At 38.2% G+C, this 23,224-nt stretch overlaps 1 protein-coding gene across 1 annotated transcript in view; it reads right to left on the reverse strand.

Moving 5' to 3' along the window:
- Window positions 1–834: 834 nt before the first annotated feature.
- MND1 (meiotic nuclear divisions 1) overlaps window positions 835–23,224 on the reverse strand; it is a 41,841-nt gene continuing 19,451 nt past the window's right edge. Inside the window, exons 5-8 of the mRNA XM_080635725.1 lie at window positions 21,160–21,234; window positions 19,282–19,396; window positions 2,712–2,756; window positions 835–1,022 (exon numbers count right to left, since the gene is read on the reverse strand). Of these exons, the coding sequence (XP_080491851.1) occupies window positions 916–1,022; window positions 2,712–2,756; window positions 19,282–19,396; window positions 21,160–21,234 (342 nt within the window). The 3' untranslated portion in view covers window positions 835–915. The remainder of the gene's footprint in view (window positions 1,023–2,711; window positions 2,757–19,281; window positions 19,397–21,159; window positions 21,235–23,224) is intronic.

The following is a 23,224-nucleotide window of genomic DNA, read 5'->3' on the forward strand; positions in this document are numbered from 1 at the left end:
TTCTGCAGGCACACACCAATCAGAGCTAGAAGTAAACTTGTGAAATGTCGCCTAGCAAAAACGAGACATTCTGAAATTTGTTGTTATTTTGGTTGGCTGCTTTTTTACCCTGAAATTGAAAAATGTGCATAAACCCAAAGATGCTCAGTTTTGAACAGCAAATTGAATTCAGTCTCCCACATCCCAGATTAGTGTCCTAAACCTTGGCGCACTGTGATGCAAATGCATGTATGGGTGATCTTTGCTCCCTCTCCTATGCAGCAACAATCTTGACAAGTGATGCTTTCTCAGCGTCAAATCCAGTACATGCACTGGAACAGATTTTGCTCTGATAAACTAGTATTTTCCAAAACTAAACAAAATTTCATCCCTAAACTTACTGTGCTGCTAGGACTGCTTGTAAAGAACTACTTGAAATCAGACCTCAGCTTTTCTATTCATATTATTACTGTCTCACTATTTTCCATGAATGGATTATGGCTTTTATTTATTTCTTTGGGGGGGGGGGGAAAGGGGGAAAGGGAAATCTTTGTATTCCTTATTGTCCCTTGCTGTATCCACTTCAAAGTCTTCATCATGTTCTAACGTAAACCCCTGGAGCTTCTCGCTGTTAGTACTACTCCTAGTTAAGCAAAAGAAGAGTAAAAACCAGCCTCAGGACTTTGTGATAATTATTTCCTGTAACCCCTGCCCATTCTTAGTCTGTCTCATGGAAGAAACCAAGAGGTTTATGTCCACAGAGTACAAGGAAAAAACTGAAATGCAACAAATTTTTATCATTTTATTAACTTTAACAAAACCTGCAAATTATAAAGCAGTCAGCTGCTTGGAGAGGATTCAGATACACATTGAAATGCCAACTGAGAATATTTAAACAAACTATGTACAACTGTGTCAGTCATCAACTGCTGAACACTAATCAATGTAATCCAAATCTTCTGGGATTCCAAAACCTTTGTCAATTCTGCTCTCTTCAAATCCAAATTTACGTTTGGCCCAGGACTTTATTGAAAAGATATTATCTGTAAACAGAATGAAAAAGATCCAGTTTTGAGTATTTAAGGGAAGCATGAATTAGTTTTGGCTACAACAAAATCCTTCCATTTGCATTATCTCTGTGTAGATGAAAAAGGTACATAATGAGGAATATCATTATTAAGCAAATTTAAGACAGAAAACAGGAGGCTTTTGTTAATTACACCCTTTTACAAGGTACTAAGTAAAATATGTCTTCTTTCTTTTGGAGGTTCCCTTAATCTTTCCTTGCTTCTTTCTTATGGGAAGAAAGGCTGTGTGTAAGCCTGCTGTAGAGTGATGAGCTAAGTGTGAATATGCATAATAAGTATTTTTTTATGTCCCTTTTCAACTAGACACCTGCTGTGTGACTGTCTACAACTGCGAAAATAAGATTCATATTAACTACAAAGTCCGTTCTAGTCCTGCTTGTGTTTATTCAGATAACACACATTTTGCTTGAAAGTTAAAAAGATAAAAAGTAGCTTTGTTTTAGTCAGCACTTCTTTTTAGCATCGCATGACTGTTATTTTAGCATATACAGCCTTTTCAATTTAACATAATTTTTCACTGCAGTATTGATTGAAACTCACTACGTCATTCCTAACACCCATAAATTACAGCATTCGTTAAAGACAGGAAGTGTTCTCTGTGCCTATACACCTTAGAAATATTTTCTTGTCTTTAGCCATCAGACATTTGGTTTTAAAACTGTCTCTTGAGAAGAAAAATATGCTGCAGCACATAACCTAATTGTCTAATTAAACAGCAAAAGCACTTTCTACAGGATGAGGCATAGCTCCTTTACCTCTCTCAAGACCTTGAGAACAGCCTGTCATCAACAGTAGAAAGCCCTGACAACAGTACTCCCAAAAGTCGTTTTCAAATATGTAACTTTATTTCCTCATATGCAGTAAAAACCCCACTGCAAATGAAGTTATAAAGTAGTAATAGCCAAAAGACTATGACAATGATATCCTACTGCACTTGGCATAACCAACGAGGGCGAGCAGTCTATCAATAGTAGATTAATTCTAACCAAAAAAATTACAAATTATATTCTAAATGATTAAAAAATACATACATATTGCTTGCTCTGCAAAACGGAAATACATAGCAATATAGCAAAGCTAAGCAACAACAGAAGATTGAGTTAAACTTCCATGAAAATGTTACCACAGTAACCTTCCTAAAAACCATGCAGCATTTTTGCTACTTATCAAAGCCGACAAATTAGTAAGACTTTATATTAGCATCCATCATACGATAGCAGCACTAAGGTTCCACAAAACATTCTACTCTTTAGAAACAGACAAAACCTCAAAACAGGAGAATTAATACCTGAATACCTGGACACAGCCATTTCCAGTCTCTTTCTATTAGTGTTTTCCTGATGTTAAGATATTTCGACTCAAGACCTACAATTTGTTTTCTTGATTAACACAGTGTGCAAGACTGCACCAGAAGAACAAATACTGAATGTACTTCACATCACATAATGGAACTAAACTGGAAAAATGTACTCTTTTTTTGAACCGTGATCATTTATAAGTAAGATATATTCCTGCATGCTTTTGTAAGCGAGGCCTATCCTGCATCAAGTCCTAATCTAATTTAGAATTCTTAGCAATGAGTAGGCTTTTTACTGAAATTGCTCTAGTCTGAAGCTGTGTTAAGCAACATAAATGCATACCCACCAGTCCATCTATTAGCTGCCTCCTTGGCTACTTTGTTTGTTTGGCCTGAAATAGAGAAGAAAACCACAACAAAATATCATACATCACAGTAAAATCATACCACAGTTGCAAGGCATGAAGATTAGATTTTTATTGATGTAATTTTTAGGGAACCACACAATATAAGGAAGTTATTCCACTGCTTCCAAACCCTTCTTCTATTTTATACTTTCAGCATTCCAGCAAGCACAAACCGAAGTTAAAGAAAAACAGGAGCAAAGGAACATAAAAGATGCCATATGAACAAGTGTGAGTTTTTGAAGTGTATTTTAAAATGAAATAATCCTGGTTTGGTTTGCCTGAGGCCTTAATCATCAGTACCAAGACTGGAACTAGATACATGGCCTGAAGATATTAGAGACAACAGAGATATTTTATAATCCTCTCTATACATAAGTAACCCATCACACAGGTATGCATGACTCTATAGATAAGGAAAAGGGTAACAGCCTATCACATTAATCCAAAAGTTTATCATATTGCTCTGGAAGGTTTCCCAGGCTTTTGAGAACCGCCTCAATGAAATGAAGAGAAAGTAGTGTTCCTGGTTATTAAACCTGGCTTCCTTCCCTTACCACTGCTCCAGAGAAAAATGCATATTAGTAAAATGCCATTACTACAAATAGCTTTTCTATAGTTTCCATGAGACAAAGCAGCATCAAGAAAAATTTCCCTTATATCTCCTTGCTCCCATTAAAGTAAGTACTGAAGCAAATCAAACAGGTTGGTTTGTAACGTGGGAATATATCAGAATCATTATGGTTCTCACGCCTACACATAGCTTAGTTATTCCCACTTGGTCTTGTTAGTACTTGCATGATAATACTCATTTGAATGGTCAGCATGAAATCTGTCTCCAGGGGTACTGAAAAGTGAGTGTATGATCAGCTATCTATTGTTATAAAGATTATACTTCAGGCAAAATGAAATTATGTTGAAAAATCATTTGCCAGCACACAGGAAGGCAAACAGTCATTATTCCACCCTTAATACTTCAGCAACTGATGTGAAAAAATGTTTAAAACAGTAAAATACCATTTCAAAACCAGTGGAGCTTCTAGAAAAGGCCTATAATTATAGGCACAGGGTGAAGTGAAAGAGATGGGAAGGAATAAAAAAAGGGAGTGGATAAGACAGCATTTTTGCTTGCTTGCATACATCAGAAATTCAAGTTATTCCTGCCTTGAGAGATACTCCTTATTTTCCTTTGCTGACTGCTTGTTGCCACCCCCACTTGTTCAGTCCCATGACTGGCAGCACTGACAGCATACTGACAGCCAATGGCATTTTGAACGGAACTTTACCTAACGCTACTGAAAGCAAGTCTGCAGAGTAACGGCTTTCAGTGGTCAAGATTTTACGTGTGTTAGCAATAATACTTCCCTCAGCATTTTTCTGAACTCTAAAGTAAAACTGTAAAGTTTTATCTGACTCAAGTACTGAAGTTTGAGACGAAGCTATGGAGGAGATACAGGATACTATTAAACTCCATGGATCCAGAGCTGCAAGGTGACAGCAACTTGATGATGGGTGAGCCAGCCTAGTCCACAGCATCCACCAGGTCTCAGTGGAAAACTCTGCTTTGCTGGAAGCAGCTAACCAGCTGAGCTTCTGCATGACACACCAGCTCTCAGCTCATGCAGCTTTCAGCACATAGCCCTGTACTTAAAGCCCAGTGACCAGATAGTATGGTGCTTTAAAAAGGAAAAGAATAGTGGCAGCATGGTGAATTGACACCCTTTAAATATTGCTTATGCATGTTAAATCGTGTGTTTTGATGATGATCACATTTCATGCGATCATGTGTTTTTAAAAATGTGACTTTTTATCTCTGCCAAAGAAAAGGCTGGGGTGATCAACAGATACAGGCTGGGCAACAGGGTGATTAGAATGGCAGTGGCTGCTTATAACTGAGTTGTGGCTAGAAATTAAATAATGGTAGCAAGAGCAGGAAGCTATAACAGGAAAATCCTGCAGCAGGCAGTGCCTTCAATGACTTAAATAGCAGAGAAATAACAAAAACCAAACAAAACAAAACCCCAAACAAAATAAACGGCCGAGATAGAAGTTATAAAAATTAAAAGAAGAACTATTTTAACCTTGTCATTCTTTCCAAGCATCACCTGGGACTGATCACAGACTGACAGCAAAGTGTCATGGTAGAAGTGTGGAAGGATCACAAGTGGAGGCAGGACTTCAGAATGGGGAAGGTGATGCTCAAACAATCTGGTTGAATATCAAAGAAGAGGCTGCCTCAGAAACTGGTAACACACATCCCCCACATTACTGTGCTGCCAGGGGGCTCAGAGATGGGGAAATGAGGACTTATAAAGCCTCCGGCACACAGCATCTCCAGGAAATGCATTCACAAGAGGCTGAGGCAAGTGTTTGCTGCTTGCTATTTCCCATTTACCCCACACACCCATGTATATGAGAGCACTATAGGGATGCACGTATGGATATACTCTGCCATGTTGACAGTTGCTTAGACTATCAGGCATATTGTATTAACAGCAATGCCAGCTAGCCTGGCAAGCTGCAAGACACCCATGTGTTCCTGATGTCCAGCCTGAGCAAGCTCATGCAAACAAGACAGCTTGCACCTTTTCTTGTCATCAGGTGAGATGGTCACTGCCCCTGCTGCAGGATGGCACTCCACTCTGCTTAACCACCGATTCATTCACTTAAATTTTCCCCTCATATTCCTTTTTCAATCTTGGGGGGGGGGAAACACCTTATCCATCTCCAGAAACTACTATGTCATCACCTCAGCTGTTGCCTCATAGCTATGGGCCAAACATTTAGCTATCTGAAGGCAAGATTTAAGTTCCCTGGGGTCAGGCTCAACCCTTGTTTATGGTCCCACTGCAGGATCTTTTCTGCCTGCTGTATCCAACACCATGCCTGAAAGATGAAGGAGACATCTTAGGTAGTTATGGACCTTCATCACCTGAAGGCACCAGCTAAATCTGCATAATTGTCAACATCTTGCAGAGGCATCTGATTCCACCACAAGAACTGACAAAAATGAAGGCAACTGCCCACTACCTACTTTCTAGAAGCCTTTTATAGTTGCTTGCCTGGACTTTCATTGGTTTCATCATCTGAAAGTGTCTGTGCATGGACGGTGAGGAAAAGATGAAGGAGTAAAATAGCCATCCCCAGATATTCCTTCTTTATGTACTCATGTAGCTCAAAGACATGCTGCTTCCAATTGCTTATTCTCTGGCTCCACAGCATCACACAGCCATTGGCCTCCTGGTTTTTAAACTGCATTAAATAAGAAAGTTTAAGATCTAAAGACAATAATAGCAGGGGAACTTAAAAATGTATATATCAAAGAAGAATCAGGACACAAGCTGTGTGAACTGTAAAAAGTAGAAACTCAGAGACAACACTGAGGGCAACTGGCTAATTGCCAAAATTAACACAACCTTTGGGTCCTGAGCTTGGCTGGAACCCTGCTAGTCTTCCTGCTGATCAGAGCTGCTCTATCAGAGCTTGATTTTTGACAGCTACTAAATAATGTTCCAGTACCAAAGCTGTGCAAGGCAATGAAGGGGTCAAATGTGCAGAAAAGGTGAGCAATACAGGAGGCAACATATGCTCCAGATGCTTCCAGATGTTCTCATTATCACTATTAGGCCCTAGTTAATTCTGTAGCTATACATCTGCACAAAAGCTGACAATATATACAACTGGTATCTGTAAGCAACAGAATAATTCATTGTTCTGAACATTATGTAGTTATTTCACCAATTTGTGTGACAATGCATCAATAGACTTTCCTGCTCCCATGCGTGCAGGGTACAAGTCATTCACATGGCTGAGGCACAAACCTGTATCCTCCACTGACTAATTTCAGGCACAGTTAGCATTTTCAGAACAGGAAAATAGAAGCTTGCATTTTCTCTCCTAAACTGAAAAAAAAAAAAACCACTGTGAGTACAGCAACACAAAGCCCAGGAGCAGCATCGCTTGCAACACTGGTGCTTTATGTTAGCAAAACACACCAGGATATGCGCCCTAAACGGTGAAAGGCTAAGGGTCAAACAGTTAGAACTGACCGGTCCTTATGGAAGTTTCTTCTGCCCTGAACCTTAGGCTACCTCTGGGGAACTGCGGGGAACTCAAGCAGCCCAGAGTCTGGGCTTTTTCCTAAGAACGGAGCCATTTTCCTAAGCATCTGTGATTGTCCTTACCACAGAGACAATCCTCTGTACTCCCTTTGAGAAAAGCAAAGGTATGGAAAGGAAGGTCTAGCAGCAATGAATGTCTAAAAATAAAGTGAGGAAGGGCTGAAAACATGCTTTTTAATGCAGGCGAGTGACATTCTACCAGTGACCTGCAGGGATATAGGAGCAGATCAGGAGACAGAGCTGACAAAAGGGCATGTGGACAGCTGTAGGAGGTGCAGTAAGAACCCTTCTAAAGCAAATGGACATACCTGGCCAGGGGCAAAGGCCAGCAGCACAAAACATTAACACTGCAATATTTCTGAACAAATCTGAACTGGCAATACATATTGGCTCAAATCTTAACGCAGGAAGGCCACATTTTTCCTGATCTGGCTCAGGGAGATCTACAATCATTCTCAGCATACTGCAGAACTACAGCCTCCTCTTTCCTCTTTTCCTTCTTCCTTTCCCCCAGATTTGCTCACTTTATTCCTGGAAGGGGGTGGTGATGGTGGTGGTGGAATTGAAGGTCTTATTTGCATTCCAAAATGGAATGGCAAAAGCCTGTTGAAGCCTCAAATATTTCCACAGGGATAAGACCGCTACATGCCTTATCAACACAATATATACGTACTTCAGGAGACTTTAGTCTTTCTATCAGACTTCAGACACTTCCATGGGTAAACAACAATTATGGCAGCCACAACCACCACCATTTCCTCAAAAACATTTTTAAACCTACTTTTAGGTTCTTTCTAAAAGCTGAAGTCCTGCACATATCATTAAAGGAATACTAAAGAAATAGTCACTGAATAGTATTCAAAATCAAACGATCAAAGGTAACACATTCTAGCTCCAATAGCTATACTAATAAACAAATGAATAAGTAAATCTCAACAGCCAGAACCTGCTCCCATCAACCTACAGACTTGGAAATTAACTAAGAGCTGTAGCTTTCTTTCCTCTCCTTGTTTCTACTCTGGCATTTTGAGGATGACTTTAAGGATACTGTAAGTAAACAAAGTTTTCAGGTCCAGGAATGAGCCTCTATTTCTACAGAATAACAAAACCTAGCTATATTTATAAAGCTAGCACAGTTTGGTGTCAGTTTTGACCTACCACAACTAATGCCACAAGAAAATTGTATGGATTTCCTCACTTAAAAGGCACATGACTGCAGAGGCAATTAGCATCTTTCCAAGGAAACAGTCACTCATCAACCTGTGGGACTGTTAGTAGATACATGCGAAATACAACTGCAGTCTTCAGCATGTGGGCAAGGGAGTACTTTACAGTGTGAACTGCAAATCTTCTACATGGAATGCAGAGAACAGCTGCAACTGTTCTCAGGGGCCAGTGAGAAATATTAGCCCAAAGAGACTCAATCTCTCTCATGAAACTGGTCAGGGTAAATTAATTGCATTAGCTGGATTTGAATTCCAGTAGTAATTCTTCATCCACTTACAGTGAATTTAAATATGAAAAATGGCAACTACTGTAAGAACAATATATGAACTCGAATCCCCAGTGACTCTGATTACCCATTGCCTTCTGCAGAGTTATGCATTCTCCTGCTCACAGGCTGCCCTCACTTTCCAGAAACATTGTTTACCTTGCTGTCATCACACTATGACAGATTTGTGTTTCCCCACCTCTCTTGGAGAGGTATCATTATAATATCCTATGATGCACAGTTTCTGAAATCTTTCCCATTAGTGAAAATGTCCTATGCAATTAAAGAGCCCATCTCTAAAGGCCAGGCTAGAAGGTGAACATACAAATTATACACTGTCATCCATAGAGAGTACAAAGGGTAATTGCCTAGTAACTCCTACTGACGTATTCATCCACAGACTGACACAAGAGACTGATCAAGAGACTGTAGCTTGCCACTGGCAACTATTCATGGCAATGATGTGATCAAGTGGCTTCTTTAAACTCCATATTTGAGTATGCTTGAGACTAAGCAGTCTACAACACTGTCATGGGGTAGCTCACAACACAGCAAGAACAGCTTTAGAAAAATGTTTTGTAACCAAGTATTAGGCGAAGATACCTCCGCACTATATGCAATCTTTACCTTCCCACATGCTTCCCAAAAAGGTGTATAAGCAGAATAAAGAGCTCTTGTGCAGAAGAGTGATAGCACATCAGATTCTGTCAACTCCTTTGCATCCAAAATAACACATCATTCTTCCCCCATACTCCAGTATCCCACGTAACACTTATCCCCATGATATTAATCAACAGGTCACAATGCTTCAGAATTCATTACTAAATTCAAATTAATGCATAAATATGATTTCTCATTTAAATGACATCACAAATTCAATAGAACTATTTATACTGACATTCATTTATACTGACTAATTCATAAAAAGGAGTAAGTTTCAGAACTACAAGCAAGTGCTGACAATTATGAACCCTACCTACTCATCTACAACTACTTTGAAAAGCATAGAACACAATATAAGCCATTTGTGATAGAAAAATATTAAGAAAATTGATATATGAATGAATTAGTATTTCTGCTGCACAGCTGTATGTAAATATATATATATTTTTTTGCTTGAAAATAAGCCCGAGCAAATACATAACATGGTGCCAGCCTTGCTACATGGCAGCGCACAGGAAAGCTACTAATAAGCTGATCCACATATCAGGGAATATGCTTTTAAAGGGTCTGAATCTTTGTTAGTGTGTTTGAAAAAAAGTGTCAAGTCACATCAGCAAAAGCTGCCTCTGTCCCACGTGAAAAGGTCACACTGTCAAATTTCATCAGGATGTACACGGTGTCTCTTTGAAAGAGCATCCAACAGAATTTGTCAGAACTGCTACCAAAAGATGCCTCTACACAAAAGACATGCTCTTGCACTTAAGTTGACTATGATCACATAGCCACAGAAAAAAAGACCATTTACCTTATAAGTATTCTACCTGAATAAGTATTCTGCTGAAATCCTAGTTGCTCAGCTGAAATACATCTATTCTTATCCAAAGAACAGAGGGAAGCAATGTGCTTACAAAAGGAAAACAAGCACACCACCTCTTGATTCAGGGCTCCCTAACAACACTGTTTTTCTTTCAGGGGAGAAGTCCTCCCTCCTCACTTCGTTTACCAATAAACTCCATACCCACTGCACTGCTAAAGGAACTCACAAACTTCTGTGCTGCTGAAATGCATTTCACCAGGAGGCCCATCCCAGAGCACCATGGGTTTTGTCTAGTTCAGCATGTCACTCTGCTGCATGCCTTGTGTCAACAGAAGCTGCAGATAAGAGTCTGGAAAGCATCACAAGAGGTCCTTCAGCCTCTGTAGCCATGATTCAATACATGTTCAAACCTACCTATGCCATTTCTAAGGTATTTGTAGCCTGGTTTTAAGGTTCCAGTGTTACGGCTTTTACAACCAGGCAATCTAGTTCTTTGTTTGATTATTGCAATCATTAGAATAGTTTTTCATTCAACTTACTTTTCCTGTGCAATTTAAGGCTATTACTTATTGCCAAGTTCTCTGTGAACCTGAGCAGCAGGCTATACCTTTCCTTTTTTAAAGGAGACACAGAAACCCACCAGAAACAACTGTCTTTTGAGCCCGATTTTTGTAAGTTTTTTTCTCCTAGAATGCAGCTGCTCAGCGTCTGGTCTTTTTACTCTACTCTTGAATTCTCCCTAGATAGTTATATACCTCTCAAATATGATATGCTGAAGCTTCACTAAAGCCAACCTGAATAGAAAGATTTTTTTCATACATCTCATTGCTGGTTTCTGTATCTTAGTATGGCAATTTTGCTTTTCACAAGAAGAATGTCTTAAAAAAAAAAAAATCAACCTGTAAACTACTATAACATCTTTTCAAACCCTGCCCCCTTCACCAGCTGCTCCACATAATTTGTATTACACAGTATCTTCATTAATATAAATACTGAGCAGAAGCACAGACCCTATTATAGAGCTTCCTTGATTCTACCCCATTTCTGGTACTGAATTACAGGTGAATACACCTTGATACAATTATAGTTTTAGATTCACACTACTGCAGTTTCATCAGGATTGTATTCCCCTACTTTCCTTAACACAGTATCATCCAAAACCAAGGCAAAACACCAAAGACAAACTTCTCCCAATCTACAAAGGTCTCTTACAGTGGCAAAGACAAAATCTGTGTTCTTCTAAGTGTTTCCAAATTGGTTTTTCTGATACCCTTCTCTTTTCAGTGAAACTAGCTCATAAGATGTTAAAGTGAGGAGGGAAAAAAACACTGGAAGTACTCTGAAATATACCACCAGTGCCAAGATTAGTCTTGCAAACATACAACCTGTCCTGCAGAATGTCTGCAGGCAAATAGCAAAGTGCAACATACCAGTGTATATTCCTAATATAGATTCCTAACCTAGATAAACCCATAATGAAAACACAACTTATCCCATAACATATGGGAGACTTCCTAACATATGAGATTGACAACACATTTCTCATCTAACTTAAAACAAAAGGTATCTTGCTAGAGTAGCCATTTTATTTAAGCAGGGTGTTATATATATATAATAACTAAACAGCTGATCTTCCAGCTGCCTCTGCGTGTTGAAGTAAAACCCCACTGACAAAAGACAACCTATTTTAAAATTTGATCCTTTTTTTCACTTAACCAGCTAAAATGCAGCTTCATTTTAAAGCAAGTTGGCCCAAGTTGACACTCTCCCAGAAGATTAGCCTTGTTAGAATGTGTCTGAGGTATAAAAACACATGTATGCATGTGTCTAAATATTTAGGTCAGTTTTTCATTGCAGAGTAACCTCTTAGCTGGAGTCCAAACTTTAGGCCAAACAGAGACTGAAAAATTCTCTGAAACAGAGAATTAAGGCCTTTTGCCAAAAGCCAAATGACCATGCTGAACTGCAGCCAAAAGCCCCTTATTTCACTTCAAGGTCTGTGCCTTCAGAATATATGTGCAGATACATGTTAAGCTGCATCATTCTATCCTGGTGCTCCTTTGCTCATTATTCTTTATGGCTGTTACAGTCTCTTTTTTCCCAAGTGCCAGAAGCTACTTACCCCTGTTTCTCTCTCAGTTCTTTCAAAATTCATTTTCTACACAGTTCAACTAATTTCAGAGTTCAGGAAGATGCCCTTTGAAGATGTGTCACCTGATGTGCTCCTAGGTGGTCAGAAGATCCCTGGTTGATCTTCAGGGGAGCTACCGCAAGACAAAAAATTCCAGAAGCATGACAAATTACCATATGGAATGGTTTGAGTTGGAAGGGGCTTTAAAGATCATCCAGTTCCAACCCCCTTGCAATGGGCAGGGATCCCTTCCACTAGACCAGGTTGCTCAAAGCCCCATCCAGCCTGGCCTTGAATACTTCCAGGGATAGGGCAACCACAACATCTCAATCAGTGTCTCACCACTCTCATAGTGAAGAATATTTTCCTTAATATCTAATCCAAATCTCCCATTTTTCAATTTAAAACCATTCCACCTTGTCCTATCACTATATGACCTTGTAAAAAGTCCTTCTCCAGATTTCCTGTAGGCCCCCTTTATGTACTGGAAACTGCTCTAGCGTTCTCCTGGAGCCTTCTCCAGGCTGAAGAAACCCAACTCTCTGAACCTGTCTCCTTAGGAGAGGTGCTCCAGCCCTCAGATCATCTCTGTGGCACTCCTCCAGACTTGCTTGAGCAGGTCCATGTCTCTCTTGTATTGGGGGCCCCACATGCATGAAAGCCTTATGAAGAAGCCAGCAAAAGACATCAGACACACTCTTTGGTGGAAAGAGATTTTAAAGACATTGTTGGAGCCTACCACAAGCCAACAATATATACACCAAAAGTTGCTAACTCCAACTGATAACTTGTTCTTATCACTGGTGAACCACAGCACAGGAATTAAGGGCAAAGGTGAGAACTCTTTAAACCTACTTCTGTCAGGGAAGGTCCTTAAACCACCATATTATGGCCTCCTGTAATCATAGCTAGGTTCTGCTCTGCAAATGTTTGGCCTGTAAAAAGACCAACATTGTCAGTAACTGAACTGCAAACAAGCCTCCCTTGATTTTGAAGACAGAGAGAAAATTGGAGAAGATTAAAATAAATGAGCAGAAATACTGCTTAAACTTGCAATTCCTTCTCACTTGCTATGATTACCAAAGTAGCTTGGAGCATTATTGATCAAGTTTAAGTTTGTAATTCCAGTCATAAGTACCCTGTTCCTTTTTCAACTTAACAGTTAAAATTTATGTATACTGTTACTGTGTGTAACTATGATTATATACAAGTACATTTATAGATTTATTCCTAGTTCTTTCTAAAAATTATGTTTAGCTTTGGTAAAGCATTTTGCTTTGTCTTTTAATGTAGCTTTTGAACAGGTAATTTAATTTGCCAATCTTCCAACTGAATGATAAGCCAGTCAAAGAACAGTTTAGGGAGTGGAGGAATCAAAAAAAAATACCTTAGCTTGATGCAGTTAGTCAAGGAAATGTGTTCTTTCATTACTGGTGCACTTCTATATACATTCTGATACTCCATGATGAAGGAGGAAAAAGGGGGAAAAATGGGGGGTGGGCTTTCTGATTTTGTTTTTGTTAGTAGCAGGTAGCCCACAAGTTATGCACATGAACATACATTATCTGTTTCCTGTCATATCCTCATCCAGATCTTCAGGAGATGAATACATTAAATATACAAGTCTCTATAAAGACGAGACTAAGTAAAAAAAAAGGAGTGATTACTTTTATATCTAGTATTTTCCTGTGAATTATAAAGCAAGTGTCTGGTTCACTCCAAAGAAAGCTTAGTCTAACCCTCTAAGGCTAACATAAGTGTGGGTGGAGACACAAGTCTAACTTCAAAAGAATGACTAATTTCTAATTGCAGATCTCTGTTAATAGTATTGATGCATAAACCATAAAAAGCACAGCTTTTATGTCTTTTAAGTCTCAGATGCCAGGCACGTATTTCATGGTCAGTAGCTGGAAAACATCCTCTTAATTGCAAACTGAACATATTGAATCTAGAAGTGATTAAAACCCCACTCTCTGTATAGGCTTGATCTGTATCCTATTCATCGTGTGGCACCTAGACTGGGCTTAGAAGTATTTGTAGACATTTGCTCTTCCAAATGAATCATTACATTTATAAAAATAGTTACTTAATAGTTCATTGACTGAGAGCACTGACAAGGCTCTTTAGTGCAAATAACCTTTCTGATATGTTTTCTGAACAATAGTCTTTGCCACAAAATGTAAAAGAAACCCCATTAAACCATTTTGTAAATTATCAGCATTCTGAAGAATTTTGAGTAAAACTGAAGAAACTAAATTTTAAAGCCAGATTAGTCTAATCTTAATTTAATTTCATCACTATTGTTTCCTCTCTGGAAACATCGACTATTCCCAGTATTAATAAGAAATCTCCAAAAGAATCTACAGCTAAGTTTTTGTAACATTAAATACATCTGTACCTATAATATATATTCAATCCAATTTGAACATAACAGAACTCAATAGCTGGGTGTATCAATAAAAAAAAACCACAACAAACCAAAACCTAAAATAACCTCAAACCCCAAACTATGAACCCCACAAAATCCAGCAGCTAAATCAACATTACCTTTTCAGCATTCAGCCTTAAGATATTAAGATGAATGAAGAAACTGCTGAACTATTTTCTCATACTGTCTATATACCCCAATATAATTCTTCACATCAGTTTGTCAAGCTGAAGTTTTCAGTGTTTAGACATAGAATCATAGAATAGTTAGGGTTGGAAGGGACCTTAAGATCATCTAGTTCCAACCCCCCTGCCATGGGCAGGGACACCCCACACTAAACCATGTCACCCAAGGCCTCATCCAACCTGGCCTTGAACACCGCCAAGGATGAAGCACTCACAACCTCCCTGGGCAACCCATTCCAGTGCCTCACCATCCTCACAGTAAAGAATTTCTTCCTTAGATCCAATCTAAACTTCCCCTGTTTAAGTTTGAACCCGTTACCCCTTGTCCTGTCACTACAGTCCCTGAAGAATAGTCTATCCCCAGCATCCTTTGAGGCATCCACAATGAAAAAAAAGACACTTTCAGGTACATACTACATAAAGCATGGCATTTTCTTGGTATTCAGTAAAGTCTGAATGTTTTCACAAAGTTTATTTTCACACAGCCAAGTAAGTATTAATCTTATAATATAATCTAACCCTGAACTGAACTGGTAGCGATGCCTCTGAGATCACACTTTCAGATTCAAAAGGAATTTGAATATTTGTGGTTAGAAATTCTGTCTATTTGATTCATTTATGCCTTCTGCTACAGGATAAAAATAAACAAAGAGAGCAGAAGTAAAAAAGTTGACACAAAAATTGCTGTGTTACACGTGTTGTATCTGGCAGTTTGCTGATTTTTGAGAATATAGTTTGTCTTGAAATGTTCAGATCACTGTTTTAAAGGTAAAAGCCTAAGACAAAAATTAACACCAATTGGACATTCTAGAAACATGCTAAATAAAACAGGAATTCTGACAGGCAACATCTAAGAGCAGCCCTATAAATATCAGCAGTCACATCTCATGGAAGTCACTTGCATCAGTCAGTATGTAACTCCTTGTGAGATTACTGTCCTGTGCAAAGACAAAGTAACTAAAGCATGGCTACTGTGAAAAAAAACCAGCTAAGACCCAGCAATATCTTAATATAATATAGATCAACATTAATTAGTGAAAGAATGAGAAGTCTGAAATTCTAGAAACATTTATTTTACAGTGAACGCTGAAAATATTTAGGTGTTGGTAGTTACAAGCTGGACAACAACTCAGAGCAAAATCCATATCATTTATACATCTGGGCTGCCAGACAAACCTTTCTATAAAATTAATTGTCAGGAAAATTGTATTAAGTTCCCTAACATCTCTCTCTAACAGGCAGAAAGAATTAAACTTATGCAGCAGGTTGATCCTGATGTTATGTGGAGATTCTTTTGTTTGCCTTATAAAAATATGGATAAATTATGAACTACTGAAGGCTTGCATTCTCTATGCCTTTGTCCTTGACCATAATCTTTAGGGAATCTAGCAGCATCACATGTATCCAACTTTGCATACATACGTGGTATGTCATATAAGCCTTTCTCCCAGAGGAATAGAGAATCTCTTCTCTATGACTGCTTCCCCAGCCTACAAAAATATCCCTCAAAGTTGAGAAACAATGGATTAAAAAACAAGGATTAAAATTGTAGCGAAGTAGTATGAAATCACAGAGGGGTTTTTTGCACCCCCACCCCCGTTTTTTAATTCCGATGACTGTTGGCAGTTTTACTGCCTTTAATGTTGAGGAAGAATTTATTACTCAATCCCAACCCACAAAAGATGGCTTAAACAACATTTCCAAGTAGCAAAAATAAGCTTTAACCACTGAACTGCTGTGGTTGTTAGACAAAATCTACATATTTTGCAATTCTAGACATTTTTTTACAATACCATACATGTAAAACGGAATTATCCAAATATATCCACAAGACCAGACTATTATGTAGCTTCCTCTAGTGGTCAGTCCCTAAATCTTGTTTATTCTGCTATTTACTGTAGTTAATTTTATAATATATAATTTTATATGCAAATACTGAAATTCTGTGTTCTAATGCTGTACATTTAGGAAGGCATTAGAGTTTATACTTCAGCTCTCTAATACAAAAGCCAAGGAAATCAAGCCAAAACATACAACAGAACATTTGTTACTGATATTAAAAGAACAAACAGTGAAGTCAGCAAAAACTAGAGTTGGTATTTTAGTACTCTGATTCGCCCCCCTGTGAATATGCATTATAGTATATTTAGTTACTAGGCCAAACATGACTTTCCCACCACAAGACTCAGGAAGTAAGACAGATGTTCAGCTTTTAGTTGAGTCTTCAGATATTTGCTATGAATCATCCAAACTTTGTTTTGACCCTGGAATTAGTGTGTGTTTTAACAAAGCTTATCACTGTACAATAGGTTTGTTTCTGCAATACTCCTTTTAAGGCAAGAGCAATTAAAAAGGCTTAGCAAAGCATTCACCAGATTTGAAGGCCACTGAAATCAGATGACAATTTGATATACCACTAAAATACCGCAACAAAAATCAAGGCACCTCTAAGATATGGGATTGGAAATTAATAGACTGAAATTTTATATTGAGCATGAGAAATACTTCTTTACAGGTTTAAGTGAGTAAGAAAGAAGAGGGAAAACCCAAATGTAGAAAGTGACAACTGTCCATTACAAAATGTATTACACTAAACAATACAACTCAGAGTGCCATTATAAGATAATGGCCATCTCTGACTTCTAACTCAAAATTAAAATAACGCAGAGTTAGTAATCTGCTCAGATGATCTAACTGAAAATAACCACAAGGATTATTTAACTTGTACAGCTAGCAGAAAATGACAGCACTCGTGCAGTTTGAAAATGCTTTAAAATCTGAGAACCAATAACTTTGGTTATAAGGCTGTTGTGTGAAACAGAAGCAGTAACTTTCATGTCTAGCTGAACACCTTCCACTGCCTGAGATTCTTTATTGCCTTCTTACACTAATAAACTGTAACTTCCTGCATCTTGTTTTGCCTTTGCACTTCCCCACACTCTGGAACAAAAGAAATGCCCCCTAAACTTTTCTTTTCCCTCCTCTCCCTTAAAGTGTGTAAAAGTCCATTCAGCTTTGACAAAGACCTCAAAATTTACATCAACATTTATTCATTTATACATTTCCAGCAAAAGTGCGCACTGCCAGTGCAACAATGACTGATGAAACATAAAATGAAGCAGAAACTTTTACATCAAAGGTCAGGGACTAATTTTTTCCAAAACACTACTGCATATTCCTCTGGGAATCCCACAGTCAGCCCAACAAGACTAGCCTCACCAACACCCTGGACTGCTCACCCCTCCATTGCAGAGGCTTACATGAGCTTCCACACACTTGTAACAAAGAAAAAAAGAAAAAGACAAATGAATGACCAAATAACTAACTTCACGTTTCTTTCCCTGTCTTCAGGATATTAGCCTCTGTGTCACCAGCTAATGCAGTTTGCTCTAGTATTCAAGCTGTGATTTGCCCCTTTGTGCCTAGTATTTAGGAACGTGCTCACTGCTTCAAAAGAGAGGCCCCTCAAATCATTCAGTGCAATGCTTACTATAAGGGTATCTCATTAGTTAAAATACCTGGCACTACGAATCCATCTCTGCTGTCAGTATCTGCCTGCCCTCATGCATTTCTACAGCTGGAATCAGCTGGAAAGCGTCTAACTTGTCCCCAGGAGAGCACACAGTGAGGGATTTACAGCACAGTAACTAACCTCAGGTCTTGAGTTTGCTTATTCTCTGGCATACCATTAAATCCTTGGGGAAAGATAACACAGCTGACAAAAAGTGTCACAGCCCCTCAAAATAAATAATATCTGTCCAATTTGGGGGTGTGCTGCCAACTCTGTTTATGTTCCTGGCTTTCTTTCAGCACATTTTTAAAGCTGTGGTCTTTGTTAGAAGAATAAGGAAGGAAAAAGATTCAGTCAGATATCTTCTCAGAAAAAGGTCTGTGCCTGTTCCTCATCACTCTAATGGCATTTTGCCATTACAGAAAATGAATATGCAGTGATGTTTGGGTAGCAACATAAGAGCCTAATAAATAAAACATGAAAGTTGAAGTAGAGAAAATTCAATAAAATTTCATGCATGCTTTTCATTTTTCATGCTAAGGATCAGAATATTAAGTACGTTTCAGTGCCCGATTCTGCATTAAGCATTAAAGTCACTCATCATTCACTGTGTTCCATTAGAATTAGAAACTTCAACCAAAACCCAGCATGTCAGAGACAGTACAAACAGTAAGTCAACAGTGCAATAACATACTTCCCTATAAGTGATAATTCAGTGTCTCTAATGAAATGGTTACATTCAAAACAGACAAGACAAAGTAAGTAGACAGATACCTGTTTTGACAGCATGGAATTGAAGGTACATCGCAGCCAGAGACTACTCTTCCTACACACATTCTAGGGTTCGGAACACTTAGAAGTTATAGAATTAATACGGTTCTAGAAAGAATGGTTTTGATACTAATTCTAACACATCAGAATATTTCAATTTTAGGATTGTCTGTTAACTGCTTAACTGCTGCCAGGGCAAATATCAATAAAAAAACCTCTTATAGCATACACACAGAACATGAAAAGAAATGGTCAGTGTACCTGTATTGCTTACAGCTTTAAAAAGAAAAGCAACTATTGCTATTCTTTGACTTACCTCTCCATACCAAATTTTAAGCTAAAGAATTGCAGAACTTAAAGTGAACTTTTGCACAAAAACCAATATACAACTTACGCATTTCTTCAATGACGTCTGGGTCACATTCTCTGTATTTGTCTATTTCTGCCTTTAGCTGCTCTTTTTTTTGTCGAAGGGCAGCAAGTTGCTCTATTAGAGCTGCACGTTCCGCCTGAGGATTCAAAGCATGTTGGGAGATACAAAAATAAAAATTAGTAATTATTGCCCAGAACCTTTAAAGAAAAAAAAAAAAGAAAAAGAAAAAGTAAATTTAAAAGCTCTTTTGTTACTGCCTTCTGTCAATGAACCAAACTGGAGAGAAAAAAGCATAACAAAATGGATAAACAAAATTTTCTACAACCTCTGAACTCTTGACAAACTCCAAACAGATCTTTTAATTGTTTGGCTTAAAGGTTACATGGTATTTAGGAGTGTTAGCCTTGTAATTAAAGACAGCATTACAGAAAACCCTATCATTCACATTTTCCCAAATCAGGATGCTGCACATGAATACCTTCTGAATTTATTAATTACTTTTTTCCACACCATTTAAGAGTAGTAGTCTTAAAAATAACTTCAGATATTTATGACATGGTAGTCTTTCCTAAGAGAGTATACAATATCAACCTCAAATACTCTATCGATCAATAAGAATTTGCAGACACTGACTCAACATGAGCCCTCCCATAGCCAACTCAGCGCATACTTCTAATTCAGTCTGCAGTAACAGCCAAACATTGTTAACTGGCTGATACTCAAAAGAACTCATGCTAGGGCACTGGGTAGCCTAGAAAAGCCAGGTTGCCATTACAAACTCATGCTATCTCCATGGCAGCCCAGCAGCCTCAGGTGCTTCATTGTTTGTTTTTCCTGTGTCCTCCCCCCACCCTAAACTTCCGTATTCACAGTGCTTTTGCCAACAGTCTGTATTCAGCACGTCCTGAAAATGCAGATTGGAAATCTGCTCCCAGATTCTGGGGCATCAAGGCCAGCTCCTCAGAAACCTAAATCATGATCTAGATTTTTTAGGACTTCTTCCTGGTGTATAATCCAGAACTAAAATGCTGGAAGCATCAACCAGAACAGGATTTCCAGGACCAGTTGCTTCTTGTGACTAGGACAGGCCATATGATGAAGCCCCAATGTCTCAAACAGTCCAATTTGAAACCTGACAAGCACAACTGCAGAAGAAACTTGCTTATGATTCCCCAATTACAGTCAAACCCAGAATGTTTATATATAGTATTTTGAATTCTAAAGTTTGGCACTTTCCTGCAAAATCTGATTCCTCCTGAAAGCTTCTAGCTATCTCTATGTATACATTTATTTACTGGAGATTTAAACCCCTTTAGACTCAACATTTCAAAACAAATGAACACCTTAGAATACCATATGAAGTACTGCTAACTAATATGCTACTTTATAGGTATGGTAAATATGAAGACTAAATATCATTTTGCAGTGTTAACAGCTTCAGCATGCAAAGAGCACCAAGGTTACATGGCTGCTCAGAATGGTAATTCAGAAATCTAATTTATAAGACTAAAACCAAACCAAACTGAAAAAAAAAGACTCCCAACACCTAAGTTTACAGTTACTGGATTTGGCACTTCAGCAGCCATTGGCAACTTTGGTACATGCCTCTGGGCAGTTCAAGTTTTCTGATTTAAAGATATCTTAAAAAGCCTGGAAGATTACCAGACTTCAGGCAGTCACACATTTTCTCTGTCTTGGACCAGCCAGTTGTCAATATTTTACACATTAGCTCATGACCAACTAAGGAAAAATCTAATACCTGATTTTTTCTGTCCCTGTCTCATCTCCAGTATTTAGAACTCTTAATGGATTTCCAACATGTACATTAGTATTTATAAACTATGCATACTTGTAGCCCTATTTCCTGGTAGGAATGCCTCCCCCACCAAAGCAACTTACAGTATCTTCACGTCCAATTTTTGACTTCTCAATGCTTTTTTGTAAAGCCTCTTTCTTCTGACTGCTTTCAGCAAACTGGTAAATGAAACAAAGAACAAAATCAACCTATTTCAGTAACAAATATTAAACATACCTATAAAACATGCATACACAGCAACATAAATAAACAGATGAATATATATTTTTATCTATATACATTTGTATCTCTTTAACTTGTGTAATAAACACAAAATAAATACAAAATGAACCTACTTTAAGTTTGAGGCTCTGAACCACAGAAAAGTAGTACAGGAAGCAACTTAAAGTCTAAGAAATTTTCACTCCCGCAGCATATCATCTTGTTATGTATTGCGTGATCAGCATGGGACCAAAATCCTATTTCATAACCTGGCATCTCTGTGCAAAGGACTCCATGACATGGAGGATTTGGATTATATGATTTCTTTTGGTCCTTCTCCAGCTGTCCTTATTCAATGGAAACAGTAAGTTGCAGCAGATCCAGCTGCTCAGCTGCTAATACCAGTCTTCCCATGTCCCCTATTTTCTGTGCTGCATTCACACTGCTAGACTTCAGAGTTCCTTTCATTCAGGCCTGAAGCAGAGGAATCTCACAGATGTTGCATCTCACAGGGCTGGTGTGAATACTCTCTCCATTTTCCTGTTATTCCAGGAGGAATCATTCATAAAGAGATGTCTTCATTAATCTGCCACACACCTTGAGCCAGGCTTTCCAGTTTAGTTGGAAGTTTTCTAGAGACACTTTGGAAACTCTTAAAATAAGCAAGATGTATGAGTTGGTCCTTAGGGACACAATGCTGGGCATTAGCCAAAGCACCTTGAAATAATAAATGAGATTAATGAAACTGCAAAAAAAGAAGCCTAATAAAATAGTTTGGAAATAAGTTACTGCATTTGAAACCAGCACAAAAGAAAAAAAAAAAAAAAAATCAAAAGAAGAAACAATAGTATGCTTTGTAAGTACTCAATCTCTGGTTTAGCTTTATGATGTTCTGAGCAACAGTCAGGTAGAAAACTAGTATATCAGACTAGTCATGAAGATTATGAAGGTGACTCTCAGAGCCCAGGCTTCATTCTGCTTTCCATCAAAAACCTGCACACAAAACCTCTACTTCTATATTCCCTTTCTCACTGAGGATCCCTCTGAGTACAAATGCATTCCTTTACATTTCTTGCAATCCCTAGCCTTGATAATATAACCATATCATTTATATTCTTGTGCAGCTGAAACACCACAACCACATTCATACAATGCAAACAGAACTGTTTAGGAGCCATAATCACTTCTCAATTTCTATTTAAACTCATGCTTAGTCTGTATTTTTCAGAAATACATACTAAAATGTAAATGCATGACAAATATTAGGCAGAGCTTACTGCCAAGTCTTAGAGATCAGCCATAATGGTAAAAAGAAGCTCTGTACTGGTGGTCCATATAGATTAGGATACCACCCAACTGCAGCTCACTGGGTTTAGGGGTTCCTTTTATATAGCTCAATTTTTAAACATTAATTGCTCTTTCTGGACCAGTATGTGTTCATGCATGCATAAGCATACATACAGACAAGGGGGTCTCCTTTCAAAAAGGGTGTTTTGGTTTTTCTTCAACTTACATAGAAATTATACTAATGGTAAGGCATATATAATTCGGGGAAAAGTATGTCCAGCTGCTTACTCATTGCTCTCAATGCAAGTAACCACAAAGGCAGTGTGGGTTCCAGTATGTGGCTTGAAGTACACCAACACCTTAATTTTGTGGTTAGTTAAACAGTACTTTTTCAGGGATTTCCACAAAATTCTTAAAGATGTGTGTTAGTCCCCACATGATGCTGTACTACAGAGAAGCATATATACAGTTCAGAAGAGCACAAGTATTTAGGTGCAGTTTGCATTTCACGAAGCCCAAGGAAGACAAACACCAGAGCACACATAGTTCAGTATCTCTGAACAAATAATTTTTCTTGCCGAGGAAGCAGAGAAGCCAAGGAGCTTATCTAGGCCCATATACTGCAAGTACAAAGAGTAAGCCAATGCCTTGTGCAAGGGA

Source organism: Psittacula echo (assembly GCF_963264785.1).
Source record: "Psittacula echo genome assembly, chromosome: 1".
Classification (NCBI taxonomy): Eukaryota; Metazoa; Chordata; class Aves; order Psittaciformes; family Psittacidae; genus Psittacula; species Psittacula echo.